General features: G+C 41.8%; 1 protein-coding gene across 1 annotated transcript in view; it reads right to left on the bottom strand.

Moving 5' to 3' along the window:
• NELL2 (neural EGFL like 2) overlaps nt 1-22,752 on the bottom strand; it is a 227,738-nt gene that overhangs the window by 107,920 nt on the left and 97,066 nt on the right. The window contains 1 exon segment of the mRNA XM_037887796.2: nt 20,253-20,381. Within this exon segment, the coding sequence (XP_037743724.1) occupies nt 20,253-20,381 (129 nt within the window).

Below are 22,752 nucleotides of genomic sequence, written 5' to 3'. Positions count from 1 at the left end.
CTTCTTCAATTGTGGGATTGTGGTTTTTGGGCATCTAGTAAATTGTTGTCAAATAATTCCCAATTATTATTCACATTTTTCTGATTAAATTCTTCCTCCCAGCTGAATTGGCTCATAATTGTTTTTAGCTTTGTAAAATTGGACCTATTAAAGCACCAAATATATATTGGTATGGACTTCATTCTGCTTGCATATTATAAATGTTATCAAGTCATGATTACTTGTACCTAAGCTACCATTAATTTTTAGTTCTGTGATCAGTTCCTCTTTATCTGTTAAGATAAGGTCTAAAAAAAGATTTCCCCAATGTTGGCTGCAACACTTTAACTTACAAAACAGTCATCTATAATGCTCAAAAAGTCCAAGGATGTTTTAGTACCGGCAGTATGAAATCTCTAGCATATGTCACTCAAATTGAAGTCCCCCATGATCATACAGCTTTTATCCTACATATTATAGATATGTGCATAAGGAGCTGGGCATCCCCTGTTCCTTGTTCCCTGACCGCCCCCTCCAGAGACCCCCATCCCTAATCACCCCCAAGACCCCACCCCCTACCAAACACCCCTGCTCCCTGTCTCCTGACTGCTCTGACCCCTATCCACACCCCCACCCCCTGACAGGCACTCATCGGCAGTGGTGGGAAGTGAAGCAACGCAGCCCCAGCCCACTCCACTCTGCTATCTCCCAGCTGCGGGGCTCCGCTTCCTGCTGCCAGTGAGTGCAGGGAGGTTGGGGAAAGGATGCCCTCTGCACTCACCGGCGGCGGGAAGCGGAGCGACGCAGCCCCAGCCCACTCCGCTTTCCTTGCCCCAGCCCCAGCCGTGTCACTGGGGTGGGGTTTGGGGAAAGGTCCCACACTCACCGGCAGCGGGAAGCGGAGCATCGTGGCTGGGAGCTGGCGGAGTGGAGCGGGCTGGAGCCAGGCTGCTCCGCTTCCACCGCTGCCGCTGAGTGCATGGGGGTGGGATCCCTTCCCCAGAGTGACACGGCTGGGGCCAGGGCGAGGAAAGCAGAGCAGGCTGCTCCCGGCCCCCCGCTAATCACCTGGGCCACTCTGGGACTGTGGGGCCCCCAAAAGTGCCCCCCAGCTCCTGCCTCCCAGACCCTATTGGGGGGGAGCCCCTGAACACCTCCCAGCCCCCCCTGCCCAACCCCTCGGCCCCCGCCTGGCACCCTTAACACGCTGCTCAGAGCAGTGTGTCGGAGCTTTACCATGTTGTATGCGAACCCGCATTATATCAGGTCGTGTTTGTCCAGGTTCCTTCCCCACTCTGAACTCTAGGGTACAGATGTGGGGACCTGCATGAAAACCCCCCAAGCTTACTTTTACCAGCTTAGGTTAAAACTTCCCCAAGGTACAAACTATTTTACCCTTTGCCCTTGGACTTCCACCACCAAACGTTTATCTGGGTTTATTGGGAAAGCGCTGTTTGGAAACATCTTTCCCTCCAAAATCCTCCCAACCCTTGCACCCCACTTCCTGGGGAAGGTTTGGTAAAAATCCTCACCAATTTGAATAGGTGACCACAGACCCAAACCCTTGCATCTTAAGAACAATGAAAAAAGCATTCAGTTCTTGAAAAGAAACATTTTAATAGAAGAAACAGTAAAAAGAAACACCTCTGTAAAATCAGGATGGTAAATACCTTACAGGGTAATTAGATTCAAAACACAGAGAATCCCTCTAGGCAAAACCTTAAGTTACAAAAAAGACACACAGACAGGAATAGTCATTCTATTCAGCACAACTTAATTTCTCAGCCATTTAAATAAATCAGAATCTAACGCATATCTAGCTCAATTACTTACTAAGTTCTAAGACTCCATTCCTGTTCTGTCCCCGGCAAAAGCATCACCCAGACAGACCCTTTGTTTTTTCCTCCCCCCAGCTTTTGAAAGTATCTTTTCTCCTCATTGGTCATTGTGGTCAGGTGCCAGCGAGGTTATCCTAGCTTCTTAACCCTTTACAGGTGAGAGGATTTTTCCTCTGGCCATGAGGGATTTTAAAGGGGTTTACCCTTCCCTTTATATTTATGACAGTGTTATATAGGGGTAGAGGTGTAGATAGAATATATGCACATAAATAAGCAATTTCAATTCCTCCTGTTTGTTACCTAGGCTCCTAGAAGTGGTGTACAGGCAATCCAAGAATTTCTTCTCTTCGTGCCCTTTGTTTCCTCGATTAATTTCATTCTCAACATCTAAGTTTTTACTAACTGAGTGTTCATATCTTCCTTATTTTTACCCTCTCCATTTTCTATTAGTCTCCTGATTACTCTAGCCAGCCTGTTCCCGAGACTGGTTCCCCTTCTACTGAGGGGAGGCCATCCAAACAATACAGCCCCTCTCCTCATTGATCCACCTCCTTGTTCCACAAAACCAAAATCCTCCACCCAGTGGGGTAGTCCTGACTGGGCTGTACACTACTGGAATGTCCCCGTCAGTGTGACCTCACACACGCATGCAACGACATGCTGTACAGAGGATGCCATTTTGCTCTACAGAAATGGGATCCTCCACGTGATGTGAACTAGCACATATATGTGCAAGGTCACAGGGAGAAAAGGATGCCATTTTGAGAGCAAAACAGCATTCTCCATGCAGCAAAACTGTTGGAACGCTGTTCCAAGGCATTCTGGCTCCACTACACCTGTGCCTACACCGTTTACCTAGCCACCAGTTCACTTCTGAAATCTTCTGCCTTCTGTCTTCTTTCACTTATGGGACGAGAAAGATCTCACAGAAGATCAATTGGACATTCTTCCTCTTCAGCACGCTTCCAAGTTCCCTGAAGTCATTTAGTATCTGCAAAATATCTTGCAATGCACTGTCATTACTGCCAATGTGAACCATCGGCAATAGATCCTGGCCCATTGACTTCAGAAGCCTATCTAATAGAGTGACGTCTCATGTTTTGGCTCTGGGAAGGACTGTTGTCCACCTGTCCCTGGTAGAATGTTCATTTGATTCTTCTGAGTATTGACTCTCCAGCAAGAATAATCTGTCGTCCTTCCTGTTTGTGGGGAAGCTTGATTTTCTTACAGGTTGGGCTGAGCTGCCATCCACATGTATGTCCCATACGTTTCTCTGTTACCTCACAAGATCCAGCAGGTCCAGGGTATCTTCCATAGTTTTTCAATTGTTTCTTACCCACCCCTTTAAGAACACTGGGAAATATTTATTTGTTTGTAGTGCTGTAGAACCTAGAGATCCAATTAGAGATCAAAGCCCTACTGTAGCTAGGCATTATATGCATATCTGATTAAAAAGTCCCTTTCACGAAGAACTTACAGTCTTAGCATCTGATAAGCTACAATGGGGGATACAACAGACAAGCAGGAGGGAGAGAGAGAGGGAAAGGACAAGACAACTGTCAAATGACAACCAGCAGTTGCACAATATCAATTACCGAGGTACTGTGACAAAAAAATCCAATCAAATAAATCAGCTCCCAATCTAGCATACTATATGGGGCATTAATTTATACCTCTTTTGGGGGCTACAAATGAAATCAAACTATTTTGTCAGAGAAGAAGAAAGCTCACTTTAGAAGCCACCAAAATAAGTCTTTTTATCTCCGTTATTAATTGAAACACTGGTTTAGCCCTTTAGTCATCTTTAGCTACAGACTCATGTAATACAATGGAAAGCCCAAAGCATTTTGAAATGTAAGAAAGTCTACAGAATTTATCTTAATTTTGTCCCATCAAAAGGCCCTATTGGCATATTAATGGGCATTCATGTCTTATTGCTTAGCCAGTAAGATCCTGAAGTCAATCAGTTCAATAGGATGAATGTATCACACCAACAGTTCTACATTCTTGAGAACAATCCAAACTAGCATGCTTTAGGTCTGCAATTGGACCCTGGGCTAGCAGTTCTGATATACTAGATACTCTGATATAACAAGACAGTGTTGTCATGGAGATCAACATGCCTGAGTCCGAAAGGAAGAGACAAAGGGAAATTCCGGAAAAACTGGTAAGAGGGGAAGTAGCTGAAATAAGTACTTCTATCTTTTTATTCACTTTATAAAAAGCACTTAACCCAGCTATTCTAGGGTGCTTGTACAAAAATTATATAAACATATACAAATCAGAGCAAAAATCTCCCAGACCCCGTTAGATTTGCCTCCTTAGGGCCAAATTCTGCAGTCACTTACACCATGCCACCCCATAAATAACAGTAGAATTTGAGCCTTGCTCTATAATTCAGTCCTGATCAAACCATCATCATAACCACCCCGTTAACAAACAAAGACCCTCTTGAGGCTTCTCTAGCTTTCAATTCCCTTGCCCTCACACGGGTCAGACAAAACAGATGAGCCTTGCACCTGTCTACAGTGAATCTGGGATTTGAAGGTCTGGGAAATGAAATTATTTCCAGAATTGAGGATCCTTCATGGATAATGCCGTGCCTCCCTTTTAAACCAGTGGGGATCTAGCTCAAGGCCTCCACTATTCACTACTGCAGAAGCATCTCCTAGGGAGAGAGATGCTCTCTCAGGATTTTAGCAACGGGTAACCTACAAATGGGGAAGAACAGGCTGGACCAGAATAGTAGTCCACAGAAGAACAGAAAATAATAGTTGTCATAAATATAAAGGAAAGGGTAACCACCTTTCTATATACAGTGCTATAAAATCCCTCCTGACCAGAGGCAAAATCCTTTGACCTGTAAAGGGTTAAGAAGCTAAGGTAACCCCACTGGCACCTGACCCAAAATGGCCAATGAGGGGACAAGATTCTTTCAAATCTGGAGGGTGGGGGGGAGAGACAAAGGGTTTGGGCTGTCTGTGCGATGCTTTTGCTGGGAACAGATCAGGAATGCAAGCCTTCCAACTCCTGTAAAGTTAGTAAGTAATCTAGCTAGAAAATGAATTAGATTTTCTTTTGTTTAATGGCTTGTAAAATAAGCTGTGTTGGAGGGAATGTGTATTCCTGTTTTTGTGTCTTCTCTTTGTAATTTAAGGTTTTGTCTAGAGAGATTATCTATGTTTTAAATCGGATTACCCTGTAAAGTATTTACCATCCTGATTTTACAGAGGTGATTCTTTTACCTTTTCTTTAAATAAAATTATTCTTTTAAGAACCTGATTGATTTTTCGTCGTCCTTAAGATCCAAGGGTTTGGGTCTGTGTTCACCTGTACCATTTGGTGAGGATATTATTATCAAGCCTTCCCCGGGAAAGGGTGTTTAGGGCTTGGGGGGATATTTTGGGGGAAGACATCTCCAAGTGGTCTCTTTCCCTATTCTTTGTTTAAAACGTTTGGTGGTGGCAGCATACTGTTCAAGGACAAGGCAAAGTTTGTACCCTGGGGAAGTTTTTAACCTAAGCTGGTAAGAATAAGCTTAGGGGGTGTCAAGGTTGCTTCCCCACTCTGAACTCTAGGGTACAGATGTGGGGACCTGCATGAAAACGCCCTAAGCTTATTTTTACCAGCTTAGGTTAAAACTTCCCCAAGGTACAAACTAGTTTACCTTTTGCCCTTGGACTTTATCGCTGCCACCACCAACCATCTAACAAATATATAACAGGGAAAGACCCCGCCTGGAAACGTCTTTCCCCCCAAAATCCTCCCCAAACCCTATACCCCCTTTCCTGGGGAAGGCTTGATAAAAATCCTCACCAATTAGCATAGATGAACACAGACCCAAACCCTTGGATCTTAAGAACAATGAAAAAGCAACCAGGTTCTTAAAAGAAGAATTTTAATTGAAGAAAAAAAGTAAAAGAATCACCTCTGTAAAATCAGGATGGTAAATACTTTACAGGGTAATCAGATTCAAAACATAGAGAATCCCTCTAGGCAAAACCTTAAGTTACAAAAAGACACAAAAACAGGAATATACATTCCCTCCAGCACAGCTTATTTTATCAGCCATTTAAACAAAACAGAATCTAACGCATATCTAGGTAGATTACTTACTAAGTTCTAAGACTCCATTCCTTTTCTGTTCCTGGCAAAAGCATCACACAGACAGACAGAGCCTTTGTTTCTCCCCCATCCCCAGCTTTGAAAGTATCTTGTCTCCTCATTCGTCATTGTGGTCAGGTGCCAGCGAGGTTATCCTAGCTTCTTAACCCTTTACAGGTGAAAGGGTTTTTCCTCTGGCCAGGTGGGATTTAAAGGTGTTTACCCTTCCCTTTATATTTATGACAGGGGGTCTTTCATGCAGGTCCCCACATCTGTACCCTAGAGTTCAGAGTGGGAAAGGAACCTTGAGAATAGCATTAACAAAAAACCATGCTTTTGAGATCCGAAAAACATTTATTTTTTGCAAGTGCTTCGAAGATATTTCCTTGAATAGCATCTAAAGTAAAGATGCAGTATAAATTAGCCTGATCAAGAAGAAAACTTTTCATATAAATGAATTCAAATATTACCAAACTTTTAGAATTAGCATGTATTAGAATGTAGTCCAACAACTCAACATATGGCATGTGTACTAATGTGAAGCAATAACCCCCAAAACTGCAGTAATCATGCTGACACCAAAATAACCCTTTTCAGAATTGAATGGGAAGGTAGAGCTATTATTCTTTTTAAAGTAACTGTGTGAATTTTAGTGCTTGTGAAAGGTTTTGACTTGACAGCCCTGGAAAGCCAAGCTCTATATTTATCCACTGAACAGGAACAGAATGGGATAGCTCTCCCACAGAGCCTCATCAACAAGTCTCAATCTTGACCTGGAGGAACTGCCTCTAGGTTAAGGGTGTAATTCACTTACCACTTCTATGCAGTCTTTGGTGTCTCTGCTCAGACTGCCAAATAAAGTTACCAGTTAACACCATTTCCAGTGGCAGTGTATGTGATATATACACTGGTCAATTGGAAACCGAAGTAAGATGATTAGGAAGTTAAGTGACAGCGTAACCCACACAACTCCTGTCCCATCTGGGGGGGAGGGAAGAGACAGATTAATAAGTTTAGTCTACAGCCTTAGCTAAGAGCCAGTTGGCTTTTAGCTCATGTGGTAGAGGCTCATGCACTAAGCTCCAGAGGTCCCAGGTTCAATCCCGCCTGGCAACAACCGAGGTCTGTCGATGTTACAACAGCACAACATTCTTTACATGTATAGTACCGAGTAATCATCAGATGTTATTTTTTGCTTGTTTCAGATGTTATCCTGGCTCATATTTAAACAGGCAAACTAGCTTAGAAAAGCTGTACTGTATATTCCACTACCAGTCACCTAAAAAGGAAAAAGGATATTTTGAATCTTAGAGCATCATAAATTTTGTTATTCACCTATTAATTGTATCAATCATTACTGGCCTTCCCTTCCCTTGTTAGAATCACAGGAACATGATGGTGAAGAGTAAATACAACTGATTACTGCAAATGCAATCAGAAAAGGAGGGTAATTTAGACAGACTCAGAAGGTCACTGATCTATTACTTATCATAGAATCATAGAATATCTGGGTTGGAAGGGACCTCAGGAGGTCATCTAGTCCAACCCCCTGCTCAAAGCAGGACCAATCCCCAACTAAATCATCCCAGCCAGGGCTTTGTCAAGCCTGACCTTAAAAACTTCCAAGGAAGGAGATTCCACCACCTCCCTAGGTAACGCATTCCAGTGTTTCACCACCCTCCTACTGAAAGAGTTTTTCTTAATATCCACCTAAATCTCCCCCACTGCAACTGGAGACCATTACTCCTTGTTCTGTCATCAGCTAAGACTGAGAACAGTCTAGAGCCACCCTCTTTGGAACCCCCTTTCAGGTAGTTGAAAGCAGCTATCAAATCCCCCCTCATTCTTCTCTTCCGCAGACTAAACAATCCCAGTTCCCTCAGCCTCTCCTCATAAGTCACGTGTTCCAGTCCCCTAATCATTTTTGCTGCCCTCCACTGGACTCTTTCCAATTTTTCCACATCCTTCTTGTAGTGTGGGGCCCAAAACTGGACACAGTACTCCAGATGAGGCCTCACCAATGTCGAATAGAGGGGAACAATAACGTTCCCCGACGTGCTGGCAATGCCCCTACATATACATCCCAAAATGCCATTGGCCTTCTTGGCATCAAGGGCACACTGTTGACTCATACCCAGCTTCTCGTCCACTGTAACCCCTAGGTCCTTTTCTGCAGAACTGCTGCCGAGCCATTCGGTCCCTAGTCTGTAGCGGTGCATGGGATTCTTCCGTCCTAAGTGCAGGACTCTGCACTTGTCCTTGTTGAACCTCATCAGATTTCTTTTGGCCCAATCCTCTAATTTGTCTAGGTCCCTCTGTATACTATCCCTACCCTCCAGCGTATCTACCTCTCCTCACAGTTTAGTGTCAAAATATGGTTCAACATGCAGTACTCCACCTGCTTTGTATCATAGATAAACAGACAATGGCTGATTACACCCCTGCTCCGTGCTCTACATTGCTCTCCACTGCATCTGTTCTTGTTCCTGTGTTGCTGAACACTTGCAGACTTCCTCCACTTTAGACAGATTCTCTTCTCCAGAACTGCCTTACTCCTTGACAAACAGCACTACTTTTCTACTTTTGACATATTCCCTTCCCTTCCCTCAATACCATCTCCTCCTCCCCACATATCTGATGCCAAGGTTTCTCAGCTGCTTTTCTCCTTTAACCCCCTCTCCACCTGCCATAGTGACACACCCTCCCACCTCTAGATCTCTCTTACCCTAACTGTCAGCACATCCTTTGCCCTCCTCAATGTCTCACTCCCCTCTGGTTCCCTCCCTTCACAACACAAGCACAGACTGGTTCCCCCCAATCTCAGAACTCTCTTGACCCCATCTATCTCTTCAAATACTGCCTTATAGAATCATAGGACTAGAAGGGACCTCAAGAGATCATCTAGTCCAGCTTCCTACACTCATGGCAGGACCAAATATCATCTAGGCTTGACAAGTGTTGTCTAACCTGCTCTTAAAAATCTCCACTGATGGTTCATTGGGTGACACTGTTCAACAGCTACTAGCTCTGTGTGTAAAGTGGCACTGTTTCAACAAATGAAATATTTAGTCCAGACAGAATAAGTATCTCTGGATCACACAGACTCCACCTAGTTGAAATTCACTCAAGTATCCCACACAGGAAGTCTGTGCACACAAACATTGCTTGCCATCATTTAATGTTCTACTTTGCAAACCACATCTGCTTATTATTTAATATCTTATCATTAATTCATACACTAGGTATACATGATAAAACATGTAATTATAAACTGTTATCTGTCAAACATGACAGCATCGCAGGAGGCTTTCCTTACACATAAAGTAAGTAGTCTGATGTCACTGCATACTGCGAATAGAAAGGGCAGTTATATATCGTTAATTAGTGAATTACACCAGTCAGAGCACCTTACTGCAACAACAGTTAATATCTTTTTTGACATTGTGCTAGGATAGAAAATTTAAGAATTGAATTAAAAATTGAGTAATTTTTTAAACGTGATAGTATTTCTTGGAACTTCCTAATTATGAGCTACAGAAACAATGATAAATACAGACAAATAGGCAAGGGTTAAAAAAATGAACAGAAAAGAGGACAGAGGATTTTATATATAAAATATACCAGATTCTATCTAGGCAAATATAATAAATATTAATTATGCTTCATCTGTTCCAACACTCCATTGTCTGTATATTGTGTACATAATCCAGTGCTACTTCAGTGGATCTCCAATCTGGAATAGGACCCATATATGGGGGTCGGTTTGCATCAATTGTCCATTAGATTGGGCAGGGCTTTGTTTTATTGTACAACTAAAGAACCCAGCACACTTTTGGAAGCTATAAAATGTAATATTACTGCCTATTCTACAGGTATTGCTGATGCTATCTCAGATCAGTCCGAATTACATCCAGTCTCTGAAACAATGCCACTCTTATGGTTAAAGAATGATATAATATATACGTCTATATAGCTATCACTGCTTTACATATTTTATGTAAAAAGAAAAGGAGTACTTGTGGCACCTTAGAGACTAACCAATTTATTTGAGCATAAGCTTTCGTGAGCTACAGCTCACTTCATCGGATGCATACTGTGGAAAATACAGAAGATGTTTGTTTTTATACACACAAATCATGAAAAAATGGGTGTTTATCACTACAAAAGGTTTTCTCTCCCCCCACCCCACTCTCCTGCTGGTAATAGCTTATGTAAAGTGATCACTCTCCTTACAATGTGTATGATAATCAAGGTGGAGAAAACCTGGATTTGTGCTGGAAATGGCCCACCTTGATTATCATACACATTGTAAGGAGACTGATGACTTTACATAAGCTATTACCAGCAGGAGAGTGGGGTGGGGGGAGAGAAAACCTTTTGTAGTGATAAACACCCATTTTTTCATGATTTGTGTGTATAAAAACAAACATCTTCTGTATTTTCCACAGTATGCATCCGATGAAGTGAGCTGTAGCTCACGAAAGCTTATGCTCAAATAAATTGGTTAGTCTCTAAGGTGCCACAAGTACTCCTTTTCTTTTTGCGAATACAGACTAACACGGCTGTTACTCTGAAACCTGTCATATTTTATGCTGGGATCTTAATTTTGACTTCCCTTTGGTTTAACATCTGGCACTTGTGTCATCTTTTCAGCTCCTGGGGACCCAGCCATTGCATAACAATGATTTTAAAACTATTGTAATACACTGGGATTTTCAAATAAGCCTAAGGGAGTTGGGTACTCTACTTCTATTGAATCTCAACATCATGCAGGAACCTAAATCCCTTAGGCACCTTTGAAAACTCCAGTCTCATAGTTGATAACTGGGATCAAACCAAGGTTTTTCATGTTCAAATATTATTATGTTTCAGTTTTAGGTAGTTTATATGGGAAATAAGATCTTCATTTAGAGCCTTCATAGAGCCTACAAAAGTCTTTGTTTCTCCAATAAGGGGAAGCTCTTCCATTTAAGGCATTAGCATGTCTCATTAATGGCAGCGGCTTGAGAGTTTGAACGTTTCCAGTTGGTTCCATTCATATAATTAGCCAGATTTTTTTCATCCTAATAATAACTGCAATGTCAGCCAAGGCTGGAGAGAGATGATAGAAGTCAGTCTGAAAATCAAACACCATAGGTATGATTCTGCAATCCACACCCGCTCAAATTGATCCATCAATAAAGACAATGAGACTATTCATTTGGACTTCAAGTGAGCAGAGCTTTTAGGTACATACCTAACTTTTAGTCAATGAGACAACTCACATGCTTATAGTTAGGAACATGATGTAGTGCCTTGCCAGACTTCAGCCTCAGGGAAGAACAGGATTTGGCCTAGCCTTTGTAAACCACATTGCCATATTAAGATTAGCCCACTAATTCCCAGTATTATAATGATGAAAATAAACTGGCATTTATTGCCTTTGTTCAGAAAAATAAATGCAGTTTCCTTTCTTTATGTTTAATTACTTTTTAATATAGATTTTGAAATCATGTTCTGCCCTCCTGGAAAGAAAGCTTTTCAACTAGATTAATTTTCCAGACCAACCTGACAAGATAATCACTCAAACACTGCCAGTTAATGGAGATAGAAATCTCACTTCCTTAGTTACAAGCAATTTCAATGCAGCATCCCCCTTACAAAATGGAATTGGTGTAACCAATCCTCCTGGGTTCAACTGCAGACTGACAATCTTTATAATTTCAAAGCTCCTAGTAGGACCGGGTTCTACCTACCCTCCTGTCATAAATATAAAGGGAAGGGTAAACCCCTTTAAAATCCCTCCTGGCCAGAGGAAAAATCCTCTCACCTGTAAAAGGTTAAGAAGCTAAAGGTAACCTCGCTGGCACCTGACCAAAATGACCAATGAGGAGACAAGATACTTTCAAAAGCTGGGAGGAGGGAGAAAAACAAAGGGTCTGTGTCTGTCTGTATGCTGCTTTTGCTGGGGACAGAACAGGAAAGGAGTCTTAGAACTTTTAGTAAGTAATCTAGCTAGGTATGTGTTAGATTATGATTTCTTTAAATGGCTGAGAAAAGAGCTGTGCTAAATAGAATGACTATTCCTGTCTGTGTGTCTTTTTTGTAACTTAAGGTTTTGCCTAGAGGGATTCTCTATGTTTTGAATCTAATTACCCTGTAAGGTATCTACCATCCTGATTTTACAGAGGTGATTCCTTTACTTCTATTAAAAGTCTTCTTGTAAGAAAACTGAATGCTTTTTCATTGTTCTAAGATCCAAGGGTTTGGGTCTGTGGTCACCTATTCAAATTGGTGAGGATTTTTACCAAACCTTCCCCAGGGAGTGGGGTGCAAGGGTTGGGAAGATTTTGGGGGGAAAGATGTGTCCAAACTACGTTTCCCAATAAACCCAGATAAAGTTTGGTGGTGGCAGTGGAAATCCAAGGGCAAAGGGTAAAATTAATTTGTACCTTGGGGAAGTTTTAACCTAAGCTGGTAAAAGTAAGCTTAGGAGGTTTTCATGCAGGTCCCCACATCTGTACCCTAGAGTTCAGAGTGGGGAAGGAACCTTGACACCTCCTGTGGAGTACGATACTTAATGTCAGTAGAACTATGCATGGTAGCAAGTACCACAGTCTTTAATAATGACTTGTAGTATTTAACATATTTAGATACCTGATTCTTTTAGGCTATTCAAATGTCTCCATTTGATTCTATCCCAGAGTTTAAAAAAAAAGAGCCTGCTTTTTTCCAATCAGTTGATAGTCTAATACAGTGGTTCTCACACTTTAGCAGCCCGAGGACCCCCATTTTTAATTGGCTTCTAATTTTCCCCAAGGGTGCTCAACCCCCGCCGAGACCCAGGCCCCGCCCCCACTCTACCTCTTCGCCCAAGGCTCCACCCCTGCCCTGCCTCTTCCCTCTCCACCCCTGCCCCTTCTTTTCCTGCCCTCCCCCCAGTGTGCTGCATCTCTGCTCCTCCCGCTCCCTCCCAGTGCCTCCTGCATGCTTCTAAACAGCAGCGTGCAGGAGGCACTGGGAGGGAAGGGAAGGAGTTGATCAGCGGGGCCGGCGGCTCTGAACATGACTCGTGGATCCCCTGGAGTACGCCTGTGGACCCCGAGTGGTCCGCAGACCCCAGTTTGAGAGCCACTGGTCTAATATACAGAAAGATCTGAAATTCAACCTGACAATTTTTCGCTGTTGAATGAAGCAGTCCTGTACATCCCTACTGATCCAAGCACAGAGTTCGCTAGTGCTGGTCAGAATTTTCTGTATTGACATTTTTCAATTAAATCTTTTCTCAAAAAAAAAAAAGAGGAAAAAAATTGATGAAAATTTTGCCAATATTTTCCTTTCTGCTACTCTACCAGTTCTTGGGCTTTCTGAAGGAATCTGCAATTTCATACAGCTAGGAACACATGCTAAAATTATTCATTCTGACTCTTCTCAGTCTTTTAATATTGCAGTTCGCTATACAGAGTGTTTTTGTATACTTTGCATTGATTGCATGTCTAGGCACATATAAATGTTACAGATATTCTATTGCAATCAGACTTCTTCTGTCTTCTGCAGAATTGCCCCTTCATGCCACAATCCTTAAAAGCCTGTTCCTATAACGGGTTAGCATTCCAGAAATAATTAGCATTAATTACTATCTTTCACAAAATTTAATTTCTCTTTTATTTGGCTTGTCAATAGTTAAGTAAGATGATTAATAGCATTAGATTATACAAAGTTAAAATGAGGAAATGTGTTTTTTACAACATGTTTGTATTTTACACCTTATACCCAGAATAGAAATGAGATGTAGTAACTGTTGCTTAAACTTTAAGCCAGAATGACAATGTAGAACACTAAAATGTGAGAATACTGAAGATGGTGGGAAAAACTTGATTGAGCATCCAGAGAAATAGCAGATTATAGTTTTGTTGAATGGACTATGTGAAATTATTAGGCTGTCTCACTTTCATTCTAGCTCCCATTAACAGAACACATTCACAAACCCACATTTGGGGTGACCAGATAGAAAATGTGAAAAATCAGGACGCGGTGGGAGGTAATAGGTGCCTATATAAGAAAAAGCCCCATATATCGGGACTGTCCCTATAAAATCGGGACATCTGGTGACCCTATCCACATTACAAAATCATTGCTACAGCTGGCAATAATTGGCACCTTTCTTGGCATTCTCACCAGATAGAAAGAAGATCTGAAGGTTTCAATGGACTTAGATATTGAACCACAACACTCCTAAGGCCTGTCTACACTGGAAAATTTCTCCATATGAATCAATGGGTGTCAGCAACAGTTGCATCTGAACCAGTGCCAAACATTAGTTGTACTGTAGACAATGGCAATCAGTGTTCAAACTCATTTCAGAAACTGAGGTTGAAACACGGACAGACCTAGGGTATGTCTACACTTACCGGGGATCAACACTGCGGCCATCGATCCACCGGGGGTTGATTTTGCGGTTCCAGTGAAGACCTGCTAAATCGACCGCAGATCGCTCTTCCGTCAACTCCGGTATTCCACCGGAACGAGAAGTGTAAAGTAAGTGGATGGGAGAGACACTGCAATAAGTCAATCTAAGTGACATCGACTCCAACTACGTTATTCATGTAGCTGGAGTTGCGTAACTTAGGTCGACTTAACCCCAAAGTGTAGACCTGCCCTTACATGGAGCAACTAAGATCAGAAAATGTCCCTTGATATCTGGAATCAGAAGACTATATTTTCATTTAAGCCTATGTATTAATATTAAAATGGCACAAAACTTGGCTAATACAGAGTTCAGGTTGCCTTGTGCCCTTCCAGCATGTGAACAACAACTATATTTAAACCATTGAAAACCAGGAAATACAAAGTTAAAGTTCACAAAACCCCAGAAATATAACCTTAACTCTGCTCCCTCCCCCACCCTGCCTCATCCCTAGCAATAGCTGCTGGGAATTGTTCAATAAGCTGTGCAACGGTTAAACTACCAGGGGAAGTGAGGGATTCTCCATCTTTTGGTGTCTTCAAATCAAGACTGGATGCCTTACTGAAAGAGGTTTTTGTTACTCATAACTTATTAGATTCAATACAGGAGTAACTGGACAAAATTCTCTGGCATGTGATGGAGGTAAGACTAGATGATCTAATGGTCTCTTCTGACCTTAAAATCTATGATTGTACAATAATTAGATATGAAGTACTTTTAAAATGTGCCATTGTTTGTATTGTGTTCTACAGATTTGAATTCCAGCATTTATCTGCATGCGCTCCAGCTGCCTTCACTGTGTTAGGTATAGCTGTATTGCATGGTGGACAGATTAGCTGGAGCAGTTTGAAAGAATTGCGACTATGATATGAAGAGGTGCATGTGGACCTTGAAGGATCAAGTATTCCTCATTTCAGCACAGAGTTTTGTAGGTTGTGCTCGTGGAGGTGCATAATGGTGTCTTCTTGCCATGGGGTTTGTGAACAGTGTGGTGGCAGACATGACAGTGGTCTTCAAGGCTTAGTCGAGGGTTAGAGAAGGCGATATCTGAGAGGAATCCTCTAGTTAATCTTCTGGTGAAAGAATGGTGCTATCTAGCAAATCTGGGGTGGTTTTGAGGAAAAGGCTTAGTATTAAGTATAGGCCATATGTAGGTAGCTCGTTTGTTATGCCTGACAAAACCAAAGTTTCACTGTAGCAGAGAACATGTTAGACTTTGTCCTACAGTAGTCATGTGCTCTGCAGCATCTCTGAGGATAGAGTGTTAGTATGTGTAATTGGCATGTTGGGGCATTGCTAAGAGGGGAGAGATAAGGTTACATTGCAGAGCTGGCGTATCCGTAACTTTGCATTTCCTGGTTGTTCGAGGTATAAGTTACACACTTTCTACATTCTGGAAGGGCATGAGGTACCACTGAGCCACCTGACCTCTCTGTTAATGAAGTTCTGGGGCATTTCATTTCCTTCATTTTAAAAAATATAAATAATTTCTCAACGTCTTTATGTACCACAGCGCAGCTTTCCCCTTCCACTCCCTCTGGCTCCTTGGCAATGATTACCCTGGCTACAGAATGCACTGGCTGCATGTTGGTTTCTTCACTGCCCCTGCATCATCCCCCATCTGTCTGGCTGTTCAGGACAGCTCAATTCTCCCTCCTCAGAACTTCTCCCCATGAAAAGATGGGCAGCATCAGCATGGACCTTGCAGATGGAGGATCTGGGGAGAGGATACAGGAAGAGTAGAGACTAACCTGGAGTAATGTGGTCATTTTTTGAAAGGGGGGGACCAGTATTGGGGGCACAGACATGGGGTGTTTTGAGGGATAGAAATAAAGCCCCTCCAACATCCCTCAATTCACATCTCTTACCCCCTCCTTTCCATCTCACTCTTCCCTGCACTGTTCCAACACCCTCCCACATTTCCAATCACTGTTCCAACCCCTTATATTTCCTCCAACTGCTCTGAAACTGTTCTAACTCCTCTGACATTCCACCTGTCTCATCTATTGCTCTGATTGCCCCCCGCTGGTCTGAGGCCCCACACCAGCTCCACAGTCCTCCTTGCCATTCCACGCCCTTGGTAAGCCTGGAGGGGCCATGAGGAGGTGGGCTCTGAGGAGAACATGTGCTGGCTGGAGGCAGGAAGGGACAGGAGAGTGGAGATGTAGAGTCCCTACTCCAAATCTAGGCCTCATATGTGAGGACAGGGCTTTATACATCCATCTGAGGAGGCTCAGAGAGCTGTGAAATGGCCCATTCATCTCAATGAGATATGCACAGTTGAATGACAACACCCCTTGGAGATGAATGCAGCCTGAAACAACAGCTCTGAGAGGAGTGAACTGCTCCATTCAGCTCACTGTCTTATTCTCATTCCCATTTAGTATCCCACCTCACACAAAGGGGGGCAGGGAGAGGGGATCAGACCACCCCAGAGAGACAGCCCCACCCTCTAAGGTCCCAGCTCACAACCAGGGAATGAAGTGTCAAGGGAGGGGCTCAAATCCTCCATAGAGGGGCAAGGCCCCACAGACCCCAGCTCACACATTGTAAGTGTCCCTGCTTTCTCATTCTCTCCCTTCCCTCTTTGTGTGAGGCACATCCCCTTCCAGCCCGCAAATGTTGCCCTGAGAAATGAGGCTATGAATGGGAGGCATCACTCCCTATCACATGGCCTGGCCATGACAAGGGGAGCGGGGGAAGGGGTGGTGGCTTCAAATGTGAGGGGAGAATGTGGGGCTGACAGACACCTCCCATCCCTAATTTCCCTCACTGCTCCCGGAACATATACACATCCTCCCACCTGACCTCCCAATCCTTCCCTCCCTCGCTCCTAATCCAGACCTCAGTATTATTTTCACAATACATTTTAATTAATAAAAGATGAAGTTCTATATTTTCTTTAACAAAACCAAATTCCTTGTATTGTTTCTTAATAACAATAACAAAAAAAATTTTTCTGAAAATTATGAACTAGATTCACATGCTGACATTCCTGATTCATCATTGCTTCCTGAACGTTAAAAATAATCTTATCTTGTTTTATATTGTTCTTAGACTATCATTCCTGGCTACATTTCTTTTTACCTCAAGAATTCTAAAATCTAAAAATGGACGTGTTCTTTTCTGACTTAAGAAGCTCAATTATGTTCCATTTTTGGGACACAACATCTAGGAGCCTACTTACAGACAGAACCTGTAACTTGTATATGAAGTATTATTTGATTTTTACAACTACAATTATTACTATATATTATTACAAAGGCACAATAAAAATATTAAAAAATGGTATTCAAGAAAAGCAGTCATGATACTTGAAAAATACTGATGCATTTGCAAGAAGTTGGTATGAGAAACAATGTTCATGATTTAAGTTGACTTTAAGAAACAGCTAATAACATACAATACAAAGAATTAGAGAGACAAGGTGGGTGAGGTAATATCTTTTATTTGTCTGTCTCTCCAACAGAAGTTGGTCCAATAAAAGATATTACCGCACCCACCTTGTTTCTCTAATATCCTGAGATGGACACAGACAAAACTAAACTGCATACACAATTAATTTTTTTTTAAAATCACATATAGATTATTAAGGTTGCGAAGTCAAGCACTCAAAAGCTAGGAAATACCAGAATTAAGGTTGCCTGTGGCCCTAGCTATGAAAACCTGCTGTTCCCTCATCCAAACCATTTCACTAAAGGGATCATGGATAAGGGTCTCATTTTTCACATATTGTGTGAGGAGCGACTGCTAAATATAACAGGCTCTAACTGGACTGTGTGCTGGGGAGATCCACAGAGATCAGGATTCCTTCTCTCCCTTACAGGCTGTAGAGTAGAGCAAACCATTATTAAAGTCTCAGGTCAACAGTATTCCCCACAGCTTCTGCACTGTCCTTTCAACTGGGAAATAGCTGGTGGATCCATATACAGTAACTCCTCACTTAACGTTGTAGTTATATTCCTGAAAAATGCGACTTTAAGTGAAACCATGTAAGCAAATCCAATTTCCCCATAAGAATTAATGTAAATGGGGTGGGTTAGGTTCCAGGGAATTTTTTTTTTTGCCAGACAAAAGGCATTATATACATTTTAAACAATGTTAAACAAGCAATTTAATACAGGTATATGTTTTAAACAGAGGAGGTGCCCCTGTCTTACCCTACACAGGCACAGCCCACTGGCACTAGAGATGAGGCAGGCAAAGAGGCTGAAGGTGCTGTAGGCTAGGAGAAGCATGTTGCGCAGCAGCGGCAGCTTCCCCTACTCTGCAAGCATCAGGGGTGGGGGAGGGCTCAACCCTCAGCCCGCCCACTCCCTCCAAGTCCCCATCCTTGACCCGCCTCTTCTCCCCTCACCTCCTCCCCCTTTACTTCACATGCTGAGTCCTCGTTCCTCCCCCCTCCCTCCTGCCTGGGGCAATCAGCTGGCTTGTCACTTTTGGGAGACAGGGGAGGGAAGGGGAGCCTGCACACCAAGTCCTCACTCCTCCCTGCTCCCTCCTGTCTCCAAAATGCTGCAAGCCATCTGATTGCTGCGGGCAGGAGGCGGGGGGAGGAGAGGGAAGGTGCTGATCTGCAGGGTCTGCCAGCGGGCAGGAGGCGCTGTGGGGAGGAGGGGCGGGGCACAGGGAGGCTGCCAGCTGCGGAGAAAGCAGGCAACTAAACAACGTAAGAGTGGAGCATTGCACAACTTTAAACGAGCATGTTCCCCAATTGATCAGCAATGTAACAACGAAACAAAGTTAACCAGGATGACTTTAAGTGAGGGGTTACTGTAGTTGCAGATCCAGGACCCCAACTCCTACCTAACCTCCAAAGACTGTGTGTGTGCTATGTCCCAGCATCATTTCCCGCCTACATAAAAGGGCTATTTGGGTTATCCTGCAGCCAAATCTCTGCAAGGCCATGGAGAGAGGTGCAGGACTTGCTCCTGGGTGACTTAAAGCTCTACTCAAGACAGTAAGTCAAAAATGCTGTGCTAGTCTTAGAGTAAACATTAAACAGAGGTCTCTGTGAAATGGAATTGCAGTCTAGTCACGCAGATTCTTATGCACATTATTAATTTTACACGTGAATAGTCCCACTAAAGCCAATGGGACTATTTATTTCATTAAAATAAAATTATATGTATTATTGTTTGCAAAGTTAAGCCAAAGGAATCAACCCCCAAATCCTTACAACCTGAGGGCCCTAATCCTACAAGCACTTATGCCTTACTTATATGACTGGTCCCACTGAAAGTTATTTATGTTGTAAGTGTTCACAGAATCAAGGCCTTCATGAGAAAGGCACAGGTGGATGGCAGGAGAGAGGGAGGCAACATAAAAGCAGAGTGATATTTGGCACATATCTGGCTATAGCTGCGATGTTTTTATTAGAATTTTATGAGCATGTTAAAATTTGAACTATAGAAACTGCCTCTATCTGGTAAATGGGGCATTGGTTTTAAATCAGTGGGACTGTTAAAATAGTAAGTTTTTACACAATGTGAATAAAGGTATTAGAATCTGGTCCCTACTGTCTATTTACTATATTTTGGGGGAGGAGACTAGTGGCAAAATAAAGTCCTGATTAAAAGCTACATTAAAATGTGTACCAACTAAAAGCTATTCTAATGTGTGACTTTTAGATTATCTGATTAATGAAAAGAGAACAGATTTTGCGTGGAAGTATTGCTTCAAATTCAAGAACTTAGCCATATTAACTTATAACTGACACTGATCAGGGATTTTTAAAAAATTCTTAATTTGAGAGATAATTATTTTAGCTGATTAAATTTGCTGCATTTAATGGTCCCATCACTTTGAAAACTTGTGAATTAATACATTCTTCATGCAGTAATCCACAGTACTTTATACAGCTGAGCATCTTCACAACGGGTTACCTTCACAGTAGGCATTGTCCTCTCGAAGGGCTCTGAAACCATCTCGGCAGCTACACACAGCCCTGTCCTCTAGGTTTCTGCAGACAGAATGCTCCATGCAGTTATGTCCTTCAGAACAAAAGTTATGGCCTGCATGAAAACAAAAGTGATAGTTAAAAATAGGCTTGAAAGGATTAGATTTTTACCACTGTCAGTAAACATCGATTTCACCATACACGCCCAAACTGATGAAAAAATATTTTCATCTATAATCATCAAAATTTACAGGCAGGCAAAGTAAGAAAAATGCAGCTTGAGAACTTATTAGAGTCCTACCTTAATGTGTATACAATGGCAGATAGTGTAGCTGGAGCAGAGCTCCCATTAGGTAGCTTTAAGTTTTTAAATCTAGATGTCTGTCATTAAATATTTATTGTCTGACAAACACACACACATACACACACCCCTATAATTTCACACAACTTAAAAATTTAAAACAAAGAACTCTCAGAATGCTTAAAAATAAACATCTACATAATCCGTCAAAATTATAAAAAAAAAAAAGTCAAATTCTCAAGCCTAGTTAAAATGAATCCAAAGATAAAACATCTTCTCTGTTGAATACATTCCAATGTTTTCTCAGTTAGGCTACAGAATCCTATTCAGGAAACTATTTTTCTTAGGAGACACACAGTTTACCTTGATATTAGGAGTGCAGCATCTCAAGGGGAGTAGGATAGCTACAGAGCCTGTCTCTCTTGGTCTCAAGTTCAACTCCAGGTCAGTGACGAAAAGAAGCTTTTATCATCTGATGTCTGTTAGGTGGCATATTTAAATCTCTTTACCTTCTTTTTGTCAATGGTTATTTTTACAGGATCTTCAACTTTTTTCATTTTTCCTATTAAAGTTGGAATTTATGGAGGTTGTTCAGTAACTCAGCAGCCCATTTATTAATGGGATTTCTTTCCTCCAAGCACTTATTGTTCCCCAGGTATATTTGTAAAACCTTTCATATTCCCTGAAAGCTTTGGCTAACATTAACTTATTTTACTTTTTTGTTGCCCTTCTCTTTTCCCTTCAAGCGCTAACTGACTGAATATACTTGTATAAGTGCTACCTCTGATATTTCAGTGATGTTTTCTTTTTAATCTTATTGTTAGCAGCTCCTCTTGAAGCCACATTGGCTCTTTGTTTCTTGCATTCCTCTTTTTAAGAGAGATTTTTAATGTATTTTTAGCTTTCTCCCAAATAGCGGATTTTAAATGAGTCTTCCCATTCACTCAGTAGATTTCTTAATTTCCCAAATTTGCTTTTTTGAAATCCAGCACCATTGTATTGCTATACTTGGTGAATCTGTTCTTTACTGTGATGAATTCAAACAGGTTATGGGTAATTTTAAGCTGCCATATAATTTTCACACACTACATCAATATTTTGTACAGTTGGGCTGCACCACTTTTTCCATCTTTTTATTAGGGTTGTCAAGAGATTAAAAAAATAAATCATGACTAATCACACTGTTAAAGAATAACAGAATACCATTTATTTAAATATTTTGGATGTTTTCTACATTTTCAAATATATTGATTTCAAATACCACACAGAATACAAAGTGGACAGTGCTCACTTCATATTATTTTTTATTACAAATATTTGCGCTGTAAAAAACAAAACAAATAGTATTTTTCAATTCACCTAATACAAATAATGTAGTGCAATCTCTTTATCATGAAAGTTGAACTTATAAATGTAGAATTATACACAAAAAATAATTGCACCCAAAAATAAAATAACATAAAACTTTAGAGCCTACAAGTCCACTCAGCGCTACTTCTTATTTAGCCAATTGCTCAGACAAACAAGTTTGTTTACATTTGCAGGAGATAATGCTGCCCGCTTCTTGTTTTCAATGTCACCTGAACGTGAGAACAGGCGTTAGCATGGCACTGTTGTAGCTGGCATCACAAAATATTTACATGCCAAATGCGCTAAAGATTCATATGTCCCTTCATGCTTCAACCACCATTCCAGAGGACATGCGTCCATGCTGATGATGGGTTCTGCTCAATAATGATCCAAAGCAGTGCAGACTGATGCATATTCATTTTCATCATCTGAGTCAGATGCCACCAGCAGAAGACTGATTTCTATAGTTTCTGTATCAGAGTGTTGCTCTTTTAAGTCTTCTGAAAGCACGCTCCACACATCATCCCTCTCAGATTTTGGAAGGTACTTCAGATTCTTAAACCTTGGGTCGAGTGCTGTAGCTTTCTTCAGAAATCTCACATTGGTACCCTCTTTGCATTTTGTCAAATCTGCAGTGACAGTGTTCGTAAAACGAACACGTACCGGGTCATCATCCAAGATTGCTATAACATGAAATATATGACAGAAGGCGGGTAAAACAGATCAGGAGACATACAATTCTCTCCCAAGGAGTTCAGTCACAAGTGTAATTAACACATTTTTTTAGAATGAGTGTCATCAGCATGGAAACACGTCCTCTGGAATGGTGGCCGAA

This window comes from Chelonia mydas, chromosome 1 (genome assembly GCF_015237465.2).
Source record: "Chelonia mydas isolate rCheMyd1 chromosome 1, rCheMyd1.pri.v2, whole genome shotgun sequence".
NCBI classification, from domain to species: Eukaryota; Metazoa; Chordata; order Testudines; family Cheloniidae; genus Chelonia; species Chelonia mydas.
This window is presented reverse-complemented; position numbering and strand designations above follow the sequence as displayed.